Consider the following 20003-nt stretch of genomic DNA (forward strand, 5'->3'; position numbering starts at 1 on the left):
TCGCCCTTCTCTGCAGGTGGAGGCACGTGGGCGGTCTCCGTGGAGGCCTCGTGGAAATCAACGCTTGCATTTTTCAAGATCAGTTTGCCTGCAGGCTGAAATGTCAGGTTGAGGGGACGGGACTGGAGGGGACGTGTCGGGAGCAGCAGGCTCTCCGTCCCGTGGCCAGCTCTCCCCAGCATCCGTACCCAGCTAGCGGTGCTGGGGAGACCTTCGAGCCAGCCTGTTGTAATCATATCACTAAAATCTACTGAGCACCTGCCTGCCACAGACCAAGCGTTGTTCTAGCATCTTCTGTGTGTACCTGTTTTACAGAGGGGGAACTGGAGACACAGAGAGGGAAAGGGACTTGCCCAAATCACCCAGCCAGGCGCCAACCCAGAGACTGCGCTCTGAGTTACCACCTCGGATCACTCCTGCCCCGCTCACCCCCACCTCCTGTCCCCCAGGCCCTCCGTGTGTCCCGTCTCATCTGGGGGCACATGGGACATGGCGGCGTCTGCTGCTGTTGCTGCTGCAAACTCACGGCTGTCTCTTCACATCGAATTTCTGTTCTTAAATAATTGCTTCTCGAGGCTGATTTTTAGCTGTAGCCCTGCCACTCAAAGAACCCTTGAGTGACACGGTTATAGGATATTTTTGAAAGATGTTAAATTATAGACACAGTGACTATTGAAATCGTAGGACTTATCACCAGAAGCCACTTGCAGAAGTTTGGATGCCTGTGAACAACCGCGTGGTGCGGTTCCAGACCCGAGATCCACAGGTCTCCTTGACGGTCCCCGTCTTCACTTAGCCAAAGTGGCGCCCCCATGTGGTCACAGCCTGAGTCGACACACCCCTCCGCCCAACTCCAGCTTTGTAATCATGCAAATTCCTGACAGACTGTTCTAAAGTGGGGGATATTTCTTTGTGCCCCTTAACATTTTGTGCAAAAAAAACCAGATGCTCTGGAGAGTTTAAGGATACTGCTCTGTTTCAAGTTTATGTTATTCCCAAGTCGCCTCAAATGGATCTGAGAGCATTTCCCTGGGGGTCTCATGCCCCATGCTGGGGTCTGCCCTCAGCCACTTGGGGGACTCATGCCCTGTGCTGGGGTCCGCCCTCAGCCACTGGGGGGTCTCATGCCCCGTGCTGGGTCTGCCCTCAGCCACTGGGGGGTCTTATGCTCCATGCTGGGTCCGCCCTCAGCCACTGGAGAATCTGCTTGTTTCCTGCTCCTGGTGCATAAAAGGTGTCAGCAGCAAATGACGTTGGGTGTTGGGGGCACGTCCCTGGGGATTGCTGGACCCTCTCGTTGCCTCTTCCCCACCCACAGGATGGCCAGCCGGAGCAGTGACAGGGATGGTGACTCCGTCCACACAGCCAGCGAAGTCCCCCTCACCCCGCGGACCAACTCCCCCGACGGGAGGCGCTCATCCTCAGACACATCCAAGTCCACGTACAGCCTGACCCGGAGGATTTCCAGTGAGTGTCCCTGCTGGGACCTGCGCGGGGGGGCGCTGGCTGGCTTTCCCAGGCACTCAGCAGTGTCCCCCAGGGGAGAGGGGGAAGGGCGGCCTTGTTGGGGGGAGGAGTGGAGTGGGGTGGCAGTCTGAGAGACAGGGTGACAGAGAGATGACAACGTGAAAGAGGAGTGTGTCACACCGACCTGATTTCTGCTGAGTTCCGGCAAGAGTGATCCTTTTGCTGGACATTGGCTTTTATTGATCACCAGTTGGATGGACTCAGCTCAGTTGATTGGCATGATCACATGATCACAGAGCCTGAGACTGTTGCCCTGTAATGGCACAGGGCTTGCTAGTTCAGGTGACCCTGGGGGCCCGTGGGGTTGTGCCAGAGGGGTGGGTAGAGACAGAGTCCTTGTGCAGAGACCGATGGCAGCTGATGGCCTGGGTGTGGAGCTCTAGTGCAGGTGGGGACTGTGGCCACTGCGAAGCTCAGGTCCCTTTGAAAGGGGCCAGGTGGCTGCTGCTCAGGTCTCACCACTGGTGGCTGTGTGAGTCGGTGGCCCAGGGCTGCCTGATCTTTCTCAAGAGAAACTGGCCACCTGGGTGGTGTGCGGAACTCTCTCGCTTTTTGAAACTAAATAAAATGTATATTCGGGTCAGTGTGACCACCCTCTTGGTCCCCTCTGTCCTGTAGCTTATGGACTGACCAGATGGCATGATTCGGGTTGAAAAGAGGAGGAGGAAGAAAGCCCAGAGACTCCCAACCTCCTGTCACTTCCCCCCAAGCACCTTTATCTTATTTACTTGATGTCCAGGATTCTCTTAGTGGAGGGTGAAGCTTAGAATTCACGAGAGATGAATCCATTCAGGTGAAGTGAATTGGTGTCTATTCCCGGGAGCAGATGGGAAAGGAAGTAAGAAAAAAACAGTTCAGGGCTTGAAAGAGGGAGACCGAGGGGACCTTGAACTTCTTAAGGCCTCCTGAGCTCTAGGTCTGTGCTGCCTTGTCCCGCAGCCACCAGCCACCCATAGCTACTGGGCACAGAAGTGGCACTGGGCCAGTCGAGAGCTATAAGAATATAAAACACACTCTAGACTTCAAAGATGGTGTGAAAACGAGAATTTAAAAGCCGTTCAACCTTTTAAACCAAAATGTTTCTGTATTGATGACAGGTCAAAATTTTAGGCATTTTAATACTTAAAATGTTTTTCTATCAGTTTCGTGTCAGATTGATATTTTGGATGTGCCGATCGGGTGTCCCTCAGCTGAAATGCCTGGGATCGGTCGTGTTTCAGATTTCAGAGTTTGGAATATTTGCATAGACATCAGGAAATATCTTGAGGGTAGGACCCAAGTCCAAACATGAAATGCATTTAGGCTTCGTGGACATCTTCTGTGCAGAGTCTGAAGGTAATTAGATGCAGTATTTTTAGTGTTTTGACTGCCACCTGTCACTTGAGGTCAGGTGTGGTATTTCCACTTGTGGCATCAGGTTGGTACTCAAAAAGTTTTGGATTTTGACAGGGCATGGTGGTGCGTGCCTGTAATCCCAGCAGTTTTGAAGACTGAGGCAGGAAGATCTCAAGTTCAAAGCCAGCCTCAGCAACTTAGTGAGGCCCTAAGCAACTTAGCAAGATTCTGTCTCAAAACAAAAAGGGCTGAGATGTGGCTCAGTGGTTAAGCACCCCTGGGTTCAATCCCCGGTACCCCCCCCCAAAAAAAAAAAAGTTTTGGATTTTGGAGTATTTCAGATTTTGGATTTTGAAATAAGGGATGCTCAACTACTATGATAAATTATGAACAAATTTTTTCAGCTCTTTCTCTGCATTGTTTTAAAAGTTGTGGCTGCTAGACCATTTTAAGTTACCCTCACAGCTTGTTCTTCTGGCTATCATTGTATTTCTGGGGACAGAGCTGGTCTAGATGATTCCTAAATCTCACACCAGCTCTGAACACAGGGCTTTTATCTGTCAGAGTTATTGGTGTACCTCCTGTGCATCAGGCAAGAGTCTCGTGTTAGCTGGCAAAACAGACCTTTGGGCACTTAACAAGAGTGCTACGCCTGTAATCCCAGCAACCTGGGAGACTGAGGCAGGAGGATTGCAAATTTGAGGCCAGCCTCAGCAATTTAGCAAGGCCCTAAGCAACTCAGTGAGACCCTGTCTCAAAATAAAAATAAAAAGGACTGGGGATGATCAGGATGACAGACATGGCAGGCAGTAAACTCTGCCAGGGCAGAGGTACCCCCGAGCCATGAGGTGGGAGAGACAATAGTGCTTTCTGTACCAGGTCCTTTCTGTGCATTGGCGCAGGGGATCTCTTTGCCTCCATCTTTGAAGTAGGTGCCAATACTGACTCCAATTTACAGATGGGAAAACCGAGTCCCAGACAGTCTAGAAACAATGTATCCAGAGTCCCAGTGCTCACAGATAAGTAGACACCTTGGACTCTGAGCCAGTGGAGGCAGCACGGGTCATTGCCAGAGCCAGACAGGCCAGGTTCGCCTCCTGGTTCCTCCACTTAGAAGCGTGTGACCTTTGGGAAGTCACTTAAAGTTTCTGCTTCCTCATCTGTAAAGTGGATGCAAAAGTGAATCTCTAATAATCCAAGGGGTAGGGAAGATTAGATGGCTAGGAACAGGCGGTTTGTCTAGAACATGCCTGGCCCTGGCTGCTGTGACGACGGTGAAGGTGACGGTGTGATAGTGCAGAACCCGGTCTCTCGTGGTGTAGAGTCCGGTGGGCTCTGCGTCTGGGGTTTTGTGTCCCCAGATTCCACCAGCCACAGATCAGAAATAGGGAAAACTGCATCTGTCCCAAAGGAGTACAGACTGTACTCTTATCGCTTCCACGACAGGATAGCACTGGGCAGCTCGAGGGCAGGAGGGGTCAGGAATGATCTGGAGGTGATTTGAAGTGACAGGAGGTTGTCCTCTGTTCTCTGCAAATAATACCACCCTATTTTTGGCATCTGGGGGATCCCGGAACCAGTGCCCCCAGGGATGGAGGGACGACTGCATTTCCTAGTGTGCAGAGAAGAGCCTTTGAAGCAGAGTGGACACTGAGACTGTGTCAGCTGCTGCCACTGTCACCCGGAGGCCCAGGTGGCCGTACTCAATGTCGTTTCTGGGGCCGTTTAGGTCTTGAGTCGAGGCGCCCCAGCTCCCCGCTCATCGACATCAAGCCCATTGAGTTCGGCGTCCTCAGCGCCAAGAAGGAGCCCATCCAGCCGTCGGTGCTGCGCCGGACCTACGCCCCCGACGACTACTTCCGCAAGTTCGAGCCGCGCCTCTACTCCCCGGACCCCGGCAGCGACGACGTGGACTCTCTGACGGACGAGGAGATCCTGTCCAAGTACCAGCTGGGCATGCTGCACTTCAGCACGCAGTACGACCTGCTGCACAACCACCTCACCGTGCGCGTGATCGAGGCCCGGGACCTGCCGCCCCCCATCTCCCACGACGGCTCGCGCCAGGACCTGGCGCACTCCAACCCCTACGTCAAGATCTGCCTGCTGCCCGACCAGAAGAACTCCAAGCAGACCGGGGTCAAGCGCAAGACGCAGAAGCCTGTGTTCGAGGAGCGCTACACCTTCGAGATCCCCTTCCTCGAGGCCCAGAGGAGGACCCTGCTCCTCACCGTGCTGGACTTTGATAAGTTCTCGCGCCACTGTGTCATTGGGAAGGTGTCCGTGCCTTTGTGCGAGGTGGACCTGGTGAAGGGCGGGCACTGGTGGAAGGCGCTGATCCCCAGCGCTCAGGTAAGGGCTGGGCTTCCCAGGGCTCCCCACTGCGGCTTTGCAAAGAACCATCATTTTAATTTGATTTTATTATTTAAATTTTTGGGAGGTTTGTACCAGGGATCAAACTCTGGGACACTGGATCACTGAGCCACCTCCCCAGCCCTATTTTGTATTTTATTTAGAGACAGGGTCTCATGAGTTGCTTAGTGCCTCGCTTTGGCTGAGTCTGGCTTTGAACTTGGGATCCTCCTGCCTCAGCCTCCGCAGCGGCTGGGATGCCCTATGGCTCCCGGCTATTATTTTAAAAAGTTTGACATGATTTTTGACTCATAAAAGGTTGCAGAAAGCCAGTGTAATTCCTGTGTCCTCCTTATCCACTGTCCCCAGGGCAGCCTCTTAACCCCAGAGTGCATTAGCCACAGCGGAAAGCGCATATTGGTAACTAGCCTAGACCTGGGTCGGATTTCACTGTGTTTTGCACCGTGTGTGTGTGCGCGCACGCTCTGTGTGTGTAGTTCTGTGAAATCTTACCACATATATAGGTCCGTGTAACCACCTCCACTCCGGGAGCTTTTCTGTTATTGATGTTGAGTTATTTAATCAGGAGAATGATCGTCCGGGGTATAAAGCTATCAGTCTTTCTGACTTTCAGAAATTGATTTGGGAAAAAAAAACAAAAAACAAACGAACCTTGAGGCAGGAGAATTGGAGGATGCCTGGATATTTTTCAGGCAAATTGTTAGATTGGCTTCCTGCCCCCACGCAGCCAGGGACGTGTGATTGGCTGCTGCCGGGGAGGCCGCCCACGGGGCGGGAGGCTGTGGGGCATTCCTGTCTGGAATCTGGAGGGCCCCAGGCAAGGGCAAGACCCCACCAGTACAAGGCCCATCCAGCTGTCACGCAGACCCCTGGCGCAGGCTGCACGGTCCTCTGTGAACGCACCAGGTGCACTCCAGAGCTGCGCTCTCCTGGCCGAAGGTTTGATGACCCTGCCCCACATTTAGGGGTGCAGCTTTGAGGGGCAGAGTGGACCAAACCCAGGGCCTCATGCATGCTAAGCACATACTCTATCACGGAGCTACACCCCCAAACCCTGGGTGCAGGTTTTAAACACGAGGACCAGAGTGACTCTTCCACTATCAGTGTGTGTGTGTGTGTGTGTGTGTGTGTGTGTGTGTTCAAAGATATTTGTCCCTCCCTGAGTCTGGATTCCTGGAGAAGACCCCAAGGCAAAGGAAGTCATTTCCTGGGGAAGGACTGCAGGGGGGAACGGGACGCAGGATCTGGCTGGCTGTCCCGGTAGGCGACTGGTTCTTCAACCTCTGTGGGAACTGGGTGCTCGTGTCGAACACGCCGCAGCGGGCGAGGTGCCGGGTGTTTGTCCCCCAGCTGCTGCTGGTCATCGAGTGAGGACTGCTGGGAATCCGGAGGTCCATTCCCCGACACTCCAGGCCAGTGGCGCTGGCTGGCCAGGAGACCTCTGACCTCTGCACGTGTCGGCTAGCGGAGTTGGTGGCAGCTGGCCGGCAGGCCGGGGGTGCTGAGGTGCCGAGGGTGAGGAGAGGGCCCGCTCTGGTGGCCTTCCCCCCGGCACACCACAGGGGCCTTCCATGACCTTTGCCATCTTCACCACCCAGTAACTTAGGGTAGCTTGACTCGTGGGGGGCCTGACCCGGACACAGGGTGGGGGCTGGAGACAGGCCGGGGAGAGGAGCTGGGCCCCATCAGTCTGGTAAGGGTCGCCTCACCCTGGGCGGCCACTGTGGTGGCGCGTGAAGGAGGTGGCCGCCGCTCAGCCTCCCCGCACCCTTGGCTCTGCAGGGTCCCTCTGCCGCCTCACCGGCCAAGTGGAGGCAGTGATACCACCTTCCGGGCGGGAGGTCCGGAGTCCAGGTGTCACCTGGTGGGTGGTTAGCCCACCACGGGGGCAGCTCCGGTTACGAGGGGAGGACAGTCATGACGCCCGGTGGACGTCGGGGTGCAGGCGGGAGGCGGAGGGGCTGCCTGCCCTCCTGACCTGGCGCCTGCTGCAGCGGGGTAGCCGGCCTTTCAGGAGCCGAGTCACAAGGACTGTCATCTCCCTTCCTTCTGAAGAGGGACAGCAGGGCCTGGCTTCTGTCACCGTGGGAGCAGGTTTCTCCCCAGTGGCAGGCCGGCTCCTGGTCCTCTGTGTGAGCCGCAGGCAGGGCCTGAGTTTCACAGGGGACCTCGGGCGCCTCCGTGAACTCCTAGTGCGTATGGCATGGAAATCTCCCGGCGGGCGCTCAGCGGCTCCGATTGCTTGTCTGCTTTGCGCTCTGTGCTGCCCCTCGGGGCTTCAGACCTTGCTGAGGTGGTCGCTGTTCACCCGTGTCACTGTGATTTGGCCCTGGAGTCCTGGCCCGGACTCCTCTCCTGCCCGACGCGTGGTGAAGGTGACTGTTTTCTTACAACTGCTTGGGGCGGTTTTTGGAAGAAGCATCTCCACCCGTCGGATACCTTTTTCTTTCTCTTCCTCCCTTATTACCTGTCGTTCTTTCTTCTTTTTTTTGGTTGGCTCAGGTTTTTTTTTTTTCTTTCTATTTTTCTTAAAAGGTCCTATTAGGTGCTATAGTTGGTTCAATAAAATAAATATCAGACAATCAATCCCTGTGCAGGGAATTCTCAGACTCACGGAGGAGACAGATTTGCGAATGGCATGTTGTAGGGCCCTGTGCCATGTGCCGGGATCAAGCCACCCGCTTCATTAAGCATGGGCACCCCTGCCCTTGGGACACCCTTTAGAAGGCACCGTCCCGCCCTCATTCCAACACAGTAGGTCCAGCATCGGGACGGATCAGGATGCGCTTCCTTGCATTTGGGGAATAAATGGGTCTTAAGTGAGAGTTTTGGTGTTAGTGGAATCCACATGGGGGAATCACGTTATGTGACTTTCTCTCTGAACGCCAGAACCGGACCTAGAGAGGCAAGGCGCACCTGTGTGCTCGCAGGGCAGAGTGGATTCTGGTCCTCCGTCTCCTGCTCACTTGAGGCTCCGCACTCTCTGGGTGGGAAAGCCAGTTGGTTACGCTGGGCTCTCTGGAAGCACAGCTTGAGACAGGGATGGGGATGTGGGCTGGTTTCCTGGGCTGTCATAACAAAGCATCACAAATTGGTACCGTAACACTCCAGAAATGTATTGTCTGGTCGTCCTGCAGGCTCAGCGTCCGGGATGGAGGCCCTGGTGCAGCCAGGGTCCCTGTGCAGCCTGCACCAGTCCTTCCTTCTGGCTCCTCCTGGTGGCTGGTGCTACTTCACTTTCCTTGGCTCCCAGCTGCATTTCTCTGCTCTCTGTCTTTGGGGTCACAGGGCCGTCTTCGCCCTGTGTGTGTCTGCACATCCTTTCTCCTCTTTCTATAAGGACACCTGTCATACGGGTGAGGACACCTGTCATACGAATGAGGCCCATCTCCGCTCCAGTGTGACCCCATCCTAAATAATTGCAGGAGCTCCTGGACTTACTGGGTTACGTCCCAGCTCACCCACCTGAGTTGCAAGTGCCTTTCATGCCCCGGGTCTGCTGCGCATCCCGTCTAGCTCGGCGTGATTTAAACGCACTCAGAACACTGAGGTCAGCCGCGGGGGCAAGGCCACCTAGTGCACGTCTGCTGTATACTGAAGTGCTGCCTGTCTCCTGTACTTTATTGAACTCTACTGAAAATGGAAAGCAGTGGTTTTATGGGCTCCCTTTCATTCCATCATAAAGTCAAAACATTATAAGTCAAACCACCACACACTGGGGACCTTCTGTATGTCTGCAACGACCTAATTTCCAAAGGTCATATTTTGAGGTACTGGAGGTTAAGACTTCAAAATATCTTTCCAGGGCACATAATTCATTCCATAAATAGGGTGCATGAGAAAATCCTGCTAGGTAAGGGTCGACAGCCAGGCATGGTGTGGTCTCCAGGTGAACCCAGTTAGCCTGGCCCATGGCGGGGTAGGGAGGGGACTCTCCGTCATAGAGTCGCATTGCACAGATGTTCCCTCCCTAGGGACAGCTAGAACCAGGGAGCTGGCCTTTTGCACCTAAATATCAGCCAGTCATCGGCTATGAGCCGGACTGGGAAACTTGATTCTTGCCAAAACTCCAGAACATGCTTCTGAGCCAGAGACAACTTGGGGACATTTTGTGTCTGGTGGGTGGGAGGTGCTACTGGCATCTTGTGGACGGAGACAGGGATGCCACAAAGCATGCTGCGGTGCCCCGGAGAGTCCCCCACGGCAGAGTTCTGTGGCCCCAAACGTCAGGAGTGCTGCCAGTTACCGTGCTGGAGGGCAGAGAGCATGCTGGGAGCAGTGGGGGCCTGGTCTCTGCAGGGCAAGGAGGGTTTCAGGCAGAGCCAGGTCCCCAGACCTCAGGAAGGAAGAGTCCCGGAGCAGAGGGTTCGAGGACCCCGTCCCGGTTCCACTTGCGGGGTGCTGCCCTGTCTTTCGTTCTGTACGTGGAAAAGGAGAGACTGGTCCCAGGCAAAAGCCTCCATCGAGCAAAATAGGCCTGCATGGCAGACGGGAACCCGAGTCGTGCCGCAGAGCGTGGAGGCCCTGGCCTGAGCGGAACTGCTGGTTCTCACCGGAGGCCAGCGTCTGCCTCGCCCCTCACTCAGTGGCCAGCTGAACGGGGAGGGGAGGACGTAGGTGCGTTGTGTCATGTAATCAGAACCATCCAACCTCTCCTTCCTGGTGTGTGGCGTCAGCCTAGCTCCCGGGGTCTAGGCTGGAGAATCCACGCGGAAGGCAGGCAGGGTCTCCTAGGCCGGTTCGTAGCTACTCTGGCTCATGCCTTTGAGCGTGGTGGCTTTGATGGGGGCATTCAGGAGACAGACCGTTAATGGGCCTATCGCATATTTGTGGTCTTATTAATAAGATTCGGTCAGAAGATCATGGAAATAAGGACCTAGAGCTACAAAACTTGAAGGGCGACATGAAGTTACCCTGACCATTAAGGGAAATTCTGCTCATCCCAGCGGATTGAAGGCCATTTGCATGAGGAATCTGTGTCAGTTCAACTCTTTTTTTTTTAATTGCTAATTAGTTTTAACTGTGGTACCATATGTGTAATATAAAATGTATCTTCTGTCTTAGTCAGCTTTGCAGTACTATAATGAAATACATGAGATAACTAACTTATGAAAGGAAAGGTTTACTTTGGCTCATAGTTTGGAGGTTCCCTTCCAAGGTCAGGGTTCCCATTTGCCTTGGGCCTCTAATGAGACAGTACGTCATGGGCATGATGGAACAAAGCCCCTACATCACAACCCAGGGAGTGGAGGAGGAGGAGGAAGTCGGACTCCCACAGATCCCTTCAGGGGCTCACCTTCAACCACCAAGGACCTTCCATTAGGCCCCGCCTCTTAAAGGCCCCACCACCTCCCAATACTGCTAGCTGAGGAACTGAGGCTTTAGCCTACGGGCCTGTGGGGACATTTAAGAGCCAAGCCAGGCGTGGTGTGCACCTGTGGTCTCAGCTGCTCAGAGGCCTGAGGCAGGAGGATAGCCTGAGCCCAGGGTTTCAAGGCCAGTTTGGGCCACAGAGTGAGAATCTGTGCCTTGAAACAGAAGCACAGATCCAGACGTAGCTTCATCTTCACCATTTCCAAGTGCATAGTTCAAGGGCAGCCAGCCCACTGACGCGGCCGGTCCACCTGCACCACCGTCCGTCTCCAGAACGTCTTCATTGTGCACAGTGGAAACTGTGCCATTAAACAATGGTTCCCCTTTCCCCTTGTTATGGATCTGGAATATCCCCAGAAACTCATGTGTTGAAGACCGGGTCCCCGGTGCAGCGATGTCCAGAGAAGAGGCTTTGGGGAAGCGTTTGGATCATGAGGACTCCAACCTCATCAGTGGATTAGTCCATGTGATGGATTCGTAATTTGAAGGGACGACTAGGCAGGTGGGGCATGGTTGGAGAAGCAGCTCACTGGGTGTGCCCTTGGGGACTCTGTCCTGCCCCTGGCCCCTTCCTCCCAGCCCCCTCCTGGCTGCTTGGAGCTGGGCAGCTCTCCTCTGCACACCTTCTGCCACAGTGTTCTTTCTCCCTGACCTCAGGCCCAGACCGTGGCGTGGCACCTGCCGCCTTGGACTGGAACTTCTAAAACCACGAGCCCAGCTGAACCTTTGGTCCTTTGACTGTTTTTCTCAGATATGTTGGTCATAGCAACAGAAAACTGGCGAACACAGCCCTCTTCCCTTGCACCTGCCAACCCCCAGGCTACTTCGTGTCTCTGTGGATTTGACCACTCCAGGGACCTCACAGAAGAGGAGGCATTTGTCCTGTGATTGGCTTATTTCACTTTAAGTAATGTCCTTAGGGTTCGTTCACGGTTCCTTATGGTTGTAGCATCTAAAAAGAATTTCCTTCCTTTTAAAGACTGGATAATATTCCTGTGTGTGTGTGTGTATGAGAGAGAGAGAGAGAGAGAGAGAGAGAGAGAGAGAGAGAGAGAGAGGGAGGTTGTTCATTCCTTCATCCACTGATATGATCACTTGGGTGCTTCCATCTTTTTGGCTGCTGTGAATAAGCTCTGTGACTTGGAATGGGGGTACGGCTGTCTGAGCAGCCCCCTTCTTTTCTGTTTCCAGTTCATTCCTCTTGAGAGCACGTAGCTTTGGGAAGGAAGGACAAAGGTGCTGGAACCCCCGTCATGGCGGACAGTAGGGAGGACCCACAGGTGTGTGCATTTGGCAGGGCTCACCAGGTCTCACGGTTATGCTTTGCACATTTCATTATATAAAAATTTAGCATAAAAATTTTACAAACCCCAACCAGAGGCAAACATGAAGCTCTGATTAATGACATCCCTGCTGACTTGTTTAGGGACACTGGTCTGGACCGTGGTCCATGTGTTGAGATCCTCACCCCCAGGTGGGGCATGAAGGGGCGGGGCTTTGGGAGGTGGCTAGACCATGAGGTCAGAGCTCTCCTGAATGGGACCAGCGACTTCCCAAGAGGTCAGAGAGGGCTTGTCCTCCATGGGAGGATGAAGTGAGGAGGTGCCATCTAAGGTGCCAACCTTCACTGGGCACCAGGACTGCGGGCGCCTCCATCTGAGCTTCTCCGCCTGCAGAATGTCAGCAGCACATTTCTATTGTCCATAGGCCACCTGGCTTCTAGTGTTTATGTGACAGCAGCCCATGCGCCCCTAGGCAAGGGAGGGGTCCTCATGTCTGCGGCTTCCTTTGAAATGCATTCAAAGCAGCCTCGGAGAGCTAGATTGCAGTGAAGCAAATAGATTCAAAAATAATAGTAGGATTGTTGATATCCGTAACTGTTCATTATGGAATCTGAGTGATGCACCTAAGGGAGTTAGGAGTTTGCTGTCTTTGGGTGAGAGGTGGGGACACTCTGGACCCCGCATAAGGTAGAGGTGACAGGGGCTCAGCTTTGGATTGCAGTTGGAGGCAGAGTCTTTGAGGCCCATGTCCAGCTCTCAGACATTGAAGTCCAGCCTCCCCAAGGCTGTGCACAGCGCCGCGACACAGAACGGGACTGCCCGCCACTTCAGCGTCACCTGGGAGCAGAGACTGGGGAGGTTCCCAGACCTCAGCCTGACCGATTCTGATTTCCTGAATCTGGGATGTGCTACGCATGACTGCATTTTAACCAGTGTGCCGAAGACTCCAAAGCAGGCGAACATGCTGGAGTCGTCAGGGTCATGGTGGAGGATGAGAAGGGTTTGGCCATTAGAGCTGAATAGAACAGAGTTGAGTCTTAAGCTTGGCTCTGCCACTTACCAGTTAGATTGGTGATGGTTTAGTGAAATTGTGTAGCTGGAACTGCACCCTTGCCGCCCGAGTGCCTAGTGTACAGAGTACAGCTGCCATTTTGGTGGTGTTCCTTGGAACCACTGCGGGAGGGGACAGACTCAAGTTGGAGTGAACTTAGGAGTTCATGGGGGAAAATTTCTGAGTCGTGACTGGATCTAGTATCTTGGATTACAAAACCAGATTGCCCGCTGAGAGGAATGTTTCATTTGGTCCCAGAAGAAGAAAATGTGTCTAGTGGAAAACTGTATTTGCCCACCGGAGTGCTAGGTATCTGTTTTGGCAAATCGCACTCACTTGAGATTTACTCTGTCCAGAATAGGCCCTGGTAGACCTTTGAGGTCTGGGATTCTGGACCCTGTGGCTCAGGAAGTGGAGACCGTATGTGTTTTGTTCTGACTGAGCTGTCTTCTGTGGTAGCCAGTGACCCACAGGAATGTCACCTACATCCTAACTTGGGCTTCCATAGAAATGACGTGACCAAGATGTGAGTGTATTTGGGGGAGATAATGCCACGAAGACCAAGAAGGGTAGAAGGGAAATGAGACTCACAGAAGGGTGCGGCATCCAGCCGGTGACCACTGCGGGCCACAGGAGCCCGATCCTGCTGGGGGACTCAGAGGCAGCCGCCGCTGGGCGAGGAAGCTGGGGCGTGAGTCCACTGCTCCCGTCAGACCTGGGGTCGGGGATTCTCCCAGGACTCTTAAGTCCCCGGGCACCTCCAGCTTGCCTTACGGACATGAGCAGAGCAGACTCTGGTGGCCAGAGACCCTCAGGCAGAGCGATGGAGGGCCGACTCCAGGTAGCCAGTGCTGGCATCAGCGGGAAATGTCCCCGTTCAGCATTTCGTCCATTGCACAGGGACAACTTGGTCCAGATCGCCCTGGACACGGGCTTGTGTTGTCCTTCACCTCAGGCTCCTTGGCACTGAGGAGGAACTCAGTAGATGTTTTCTGAATGGAATACATTTCGCCCTGTGGAGAGCGTTGGCTTTCAGATTGGACTGACCTGGTTGGAGTTCCAGTCTCCCCACTTACCAGCCGTGTGGACGTGGGCCCAGCTCCTCACTACGCCTTAGCGACGGCGCTCTTACTGTGCAGGGATTGGGGCACATGGTGACGATGGTGATGGGATGCTTCCTTTCCGCAGCTCTCTCTGTGAGCCAGGTGCTTTGCTAGGTACTCTCCTTGCACAGATTGGGCATCCCTTGTCCAAATGCACGTTTTGTACATACCTTTTAGGACTGGGGATGTGGCTCAGCGGTGGAGTGCTTACCTAGCATCCACAGATCCCTTCCCTGGCACTGCAGAAGGTGAAAAACACCCACATGCACCTTCGACACAGCCTGAGGGTAACTTTTTACAATATTTTTAGCCCACCTGCATTACTTTTCATTTGTTCTTTTTTTTTTGGAGGGGTGCTGGGAGTTGAACTCAGGGGCACCCGACCACTGAGCCACATCCCCAGCCCTATTTTGTATCCTATTTAGAGACAGGGTCTCACTGAGTGCTTAGCACCTCGCTTTTGCTGCGGCTGGCTTTGAACTTGCAATCCTCCTGCTTCAGCCTCCCAAGCCACTGGGATTACAGGCATGTGCCACCACACCCGGCTATTTGTTCTTTTTAGATATACAAGACAGTAGAATGTATGTTGACTTATCCTACATACGTGGAGTATAACTTCCCATTCTTGTGGTTGTACGTGATGTGGAGTTAATGCTGGTCATGTATTCATATGTGAACATAGGAAAATTATTATCGATGCATTCCACTGTCTTTCCTATTTCCATCCCTCTCCCTTCCCTTCATTCCCCTTTGTCTAATACAATGAACTTCTATTATTCCCTCTTCACCCTTATTGTGTGTTAGCATTTGCATATCAGAGAGAATATTTGACCTTTGATTTTTTTGGGGATTGGCTTATTTCACTTAGCATGATAGTCTCCAGTTCCATCCATTTAATGGCAAATGTCATAATTTCATTCTTCTTTATGGCTGAGTAATATTCCATTGTGTGTATATACCACATTTTCTTTATCTGTTCATCTGTTGAAGGGCATCTAAGTTGGTTCCATAGTTTAGCTATTCTTAATTGAGCAGCTATCAACATTGGTGTGGCCGCATCACTATAGTATGTTGATTTTAAGTCTTTGGGGTATATACTGAAGAGTGAGATAACTGGGTCAAATGGTTTTTCTATTCCAAGTTTTCTAGGAATTTCTGCACTGCTTTCCAGAGTGGTTGCATCAATTTGCAGTCTCACCAGGAAAGTATGAGTGTACCTTTTCCCACACATCCTCACCAACATTTATTGTTACTTGTATTCTTGATAATTGCCATTCTGACTGGAGTGAGATGAAATCTCAGTATGGTCTTAATTTGCATTTCTCTAATTGCTAGAAATGCTGAAGTTTTTTTCTCATGTATTTGTTGACCAATCTTATTTCTTCCTCTGTGAAGTATCTGTTTAGTTCCTTTGCCCATTTATTGATTGGCTATTTGTTTTTTGTGGGTTTTTGTTTTGTTTTTTTCTTTTTGTGTTAAGTTTTTTGAGTTCTTTATTTATCTTGGAGATTAATGCTCTGTATGAGGTGCAGGTGGCAAAGATTTTCTCCCATCCTGTAGGCTCTCTCTTCATGTTCTTGCTTGTTTCCTGTGCTATGAAGAAACTTTTTAGTTTGATACCATCCCATTTATTGATTCTTGATTTTACTTCGTATACTTTAGGAGTATTGTTGAGGAAATCAGGTCCTCAGATGATATGGTGGAGATTTAGACCTACTTTTTCTTCTAGTAGGTACAGGGTCTCTGGTCCAATGCCTAGGTCCTTGATCTGCTTTGAGTTGATTTTTGTGCAGGGTGAGTGATAGTTTAATTTCATTTTGCTACATATATATTTCCATTTGTTGAAGAGGCTATCTTTTCTCCATTGTATGTTTTTTGTACCTTTGTCTAGTGTGAGATAACTCTATTTGTGTGGGTTTGTCTCTGTGTCTTCTATTCTGTACCAATGGTCTACCTGTCTATTTTGGTGCCAATGCCATGCTGTTTTTGTTACTATAACTCTGTAGTATAGTTGAAGTTCTGGTATTGTGTTGCCTCCTGTTTCACTCTTTTGCTAAGGTTTGCTTTGGCTCTTCTGGGTCTCTTATTTTTTCAAATGAATTTCATGATTGCCTTTTCTATTTCTCTGAAGAATGTCATTGGAATTTTAATAGGAATTGCATTGACTCTGTATAGCACTTTTGGTAGTATGGCCATTTTGACAAGATTAATCCTGCCTATCCAGGAGCATGGAAGATCTCTCCATCTTCTACGGTCTTCTCCGGTTCCACCTGTGTTTTGACCACAGATCATGGGAGGTCAGATGTGGGAATTTCCACTTGTAGCATCGTATCACTCTTCATTTCGGGAATGGATTTGGATTTTGGCCATCCACCTGTTGTCAGCATCCCCTCGTCCAGATGAGGAAACAGGCCTGCATTCCCTCGGGGGCCCAGGCCGTAGCTGGGGGGTGGTACTCTTCCCCGCCTCACTCCCCTGGGCTACCTCTTGACAGCCTCAGGCAGGCGAAGCACAGATGCCTGCTTTTCACTGGATGGACAGCCCCCGGGCACCCAGGCACTGGGCAGTGCAGGGAGGAGGCTGAGGAGGTTCCATGCCAAGAGGAGGAGAGGAGCTTGGGGAGCGAGTGAGCTGGAGGTCAGGGGAGCTGAGCTGAGGATCCGTTCTTGCCTTGGTATTCGCTGCTTTGGTTTTAACCAGGCCTCGGGCAGACAGGAGAGAGGAGGAATTCAGGGGTTATTTTTAAAGCCTTTGCTTTTTTAGGGATTCCCCGTCCCTCTGTCCACACACAGGGACACCTTCCTCATCAGCAGCCCTCGCCCGGGCGGTACGTCTGGTACCCATCAATGAAGCCACATGGACACAGCATTATGGAGTCATAGTTCAGGCCAGGGGGCCTTCTTTGTGCCGTTCACCCTGCGAGCTCAGTGATGACCTGTATTCACCATTACAGCCTCATCGCCGACCAGTTTCACTGGGGCTTGTTTTTTAAAAATAATTTGACATGCTTGGAATTATGTGCTGATTGGACCTGGTGTCCGTAGCCTGCCCAGCAGCTGCTAGCCTCGGCCTGGTACGGAGAGCCTCCTGACTATATTTTGCGTTTGAGATCACCGACCAAGTGACGATGAGACAGGCAAGGCCCTTAGCAAGGCAAATGTCAATGTCGTAATGAGAATCCCTCTTTAATCGCCCCGAGCTCCTGTCAGCCATGACCTCTCAGTAGAATCCTGGTCTGTGTGTGTGTGTGTGTGTGTGTGTGTGTGTGTGTGTCTTCAGATTGTTTCCTGTCCAGGGTTGTTTCCTGTCCAGATTCTAGTGGACATCGATATCTTAGCAATACCACACAACCAGAGCTGGGCCCAGGCCAGAGCCCTACACAGCAACTGTAAACTAGAAGTTTCTTTCCACATGGTCCTTGTTTCCCTCTTTGTTAAATAAAAATGAATTTACACCTCCACATGAGCTTTAATTTCTAATCATAACATGAACTAGAAGGGGCAGCAGAGATGACGTAGATCAGCTTCCCTCTTTTATAGATGAAAAAACTGTAGCACAGAGAAGTTGGCAGACTTGCCCAAGGTCACACAGCTTTCAGTGACAGAACCAGTACTAGAGTTAGGTTGCGTGACTTCAGGGCAGGAGGTCTTGCCAAAGTGCCAACTGCTTTGCTCTATAAAGGGCATAATCTAGCAGTGACTACAAGCACAGACTCTGGAGACATAGACTTGGGTTCAAGTCCTGGCTTTGCCCCTCCTGGAGATGTGGGCTCAGCTGAGTTACTTTTAATCTCTAACCTTCAGTTTCCTCATCCGTAAAAGGATGATTATGTGATATGCAGGTACCAGCCTGCACAGGCTCATAGAACCAACTATTAAATTTTTAAGGATTTCAGAAGTGTGGCAAAGTCACTTTGATAGCTTGAAATCAACTGTCATGTATGAAATTGACAACTGCCACAAATCAGAGGGTCAAACTTTTATCAACATTTATCCTGATAGTACTTCCTTTGGAAGGTTGTTGTGCCACTCAGAGACCTACTCCACGTGAGCCACTGAGAACAGAGACCCTGGCACATGTATACAGTGGTGCCATATAATGTTCAAGACCCCAGACCAGCAGTCCCATAATTCCCGTGCCACAACCAGCCCCACCACTTCTAGTGGTGTGACCTTGGGTAATTAGTCATTCAATGCCATCGATAATGATGATCACTGGCTCTCCTGCAGGCTGTGCCCAGACCAGATATGTTCTAAGGGTTTCCATTTAAGTTTGAAAACCCCTTGGGGATTTTCATTATCCCCATTTTAGAGTTAAAGAAACTGAGGCACAGAAAATGTGAGTAACTTGCCTAAGGTCATGGAGTTAGCAAGGTTGCGTTCAAATGATGGTGCCGATCCCTCACCTGCACCCCTTTCAACGAGACTCTGTCCTGCTTGAGAATAGCAACCCCAACTTCCAGGGTTGTAGTAAGGGTGTCATCTGCTAATGCCTGTGGCATTCACACAGGTTTGACATCAGTTAATGTGAACCTACTACTGGTAACACTAAATAAATGTTGCTGTCAGTCATTACCATGATGATTACACTGAAATCTTCCTGGCCACGAGATCAGTATTCAGCTAGACAAGGAGAATAAAGCAGCATATGCCGGCTACGCCTTTCATTGGTCCAGCCGGGGTTGAGAAGGTGAGGCTCTGAGCTCTGAGTGGTCAGGAGTTGGGTGGCTCAGGGGTCTGGCAGTAAGCTCCAGAGAGAACATGGGGGCTCTTGTTTAGAGAGAGAGTTTGAGGGGCTGGGGAGATAGCTCAGTCGATAGAGTGCTTGTCTTGCAAGCACAAGGCCCTGGGTTCGATCCCCAGCACCGCAAAAAAAAAAAAAAAAAAAGAGAGAGAGAGTTTGAGAATTTCTATGGGCTGTTGATGTTGGTTGGGTATGTCATGTGCAGCAGGAGCTGGAGCCACAGACATGAATGAGGGCCTTGTTCCTGCCCTTGGGACTCTCTTCATAACACAATAAATAGCAAGCCTCTGTTGAGTGCTTCCTGTTTCCTGACACTGTGGTCCCACAAAATGCTCACCCAAATCCATGAGATAGGTGATCCTCTCCATTTTACATGGGGAGAACCAAGGTCCTAGTCAGTGAGTGACTCACTTGAGGTTATTCAGGGGACTTGAACTTGGGCAGCGCAGCTCAGTGCTTCCTGTTAGCTGGACTTGTCTTCCTGAAACGCCCACGGCCACCCATATCACAAGGTGAAGTCCGGTGGGGCTGTAAGAGAGCGTCTTTTCATTGGAAGCAGCGGTGAAGTTGACTCTGGCTGGCTTGAGGGAAACGAGGAATCACATGGTAATAGATCCACTTCTTCCATGTTGGGTTTCAGCCTTTCACATGCATTCATTAACTTAATTCTCACAACAACTGTATAATTGGTGCTCTTTTTTTTAAAATTTTTAAAACATAATCTTTATTTTTAGGACATGTGAGACATTTATGCTTTTGAAAAGAGGTACTTAAAAAAAAAAAAAAAGGGGGGAACACTGAGAAAGTCCTGAGTTGAACTACATAGGGCAATAAAAATGACAAGAACTCACCCATGTGTGTTAGTTTGTTTCAGGCACTGTGTTTGTCAGCTTTCCATTACTGTAACAAATAATTGAGATAATCAACTTATAAAGATGAAAAATTTACTTGGGCTCACAGTTTTAGAGATTTCAATCTATGTATCAAGCAGATCCATTGCTTTTGGGCCTCTGGTATATTGGGAGGCAGCATATCATGGTGGCAGTTGTGGCTTAGTAAAACCATTCACCTTATTGTTGGGATACATACAGAGAGAAGAAAAAACAGGGGTCCCACAATCCACTTCAAGGGCATGCCTTCAGTGACCTAAAACCTCCCACTAGCCTCCCCCTTCATAGTTTCTACCACTTCCCAACAGTGCCACTCTGAGGATTAAAT

General features: G+C 51.2%; 1 protein-coding gene across 2 annotated transcripts in view; it reads left to right on the plus strand.

The window, feature by feature from the left end:
* Syt17 (synaptotagmin 17) overlaps positions 1–20003 on the plus strand; it is a 77795-nt gene that overhangs the window by 8854 nt on the left and 48938 nt on the right. For both annotated transcript variants that reach the window (XM_047533715.1, XM_047533714.1), the window contains exons 4-5: positions 1319–1467; positions 4592–5211. In XM_047533715.1, the coding sequence (XP_047389671.1) occupies positions 1320–1467; positions 4592–5211 (768 nt within the window). In that variant the 5' untranslated portion in view covers position 1319. The remainder of the gene's footprint in view (positions 1–1318; positions 1468–4591; positions 5212–20003) is intronic.

Source organism: Sciurus carolinensis, chromosome 18, assembly GCF_902686445.1.
Source record: "Sciurus carolinensis chromosome 18, mSciCar1.2, whole genome shotgun sequence".
NCBI classification, from domain to species: Eukaryota; Metazoa; Chordata; class Mammalia; order Rodentia; family Sciuridae; genus Sciurus; species Sciurus carolinensis.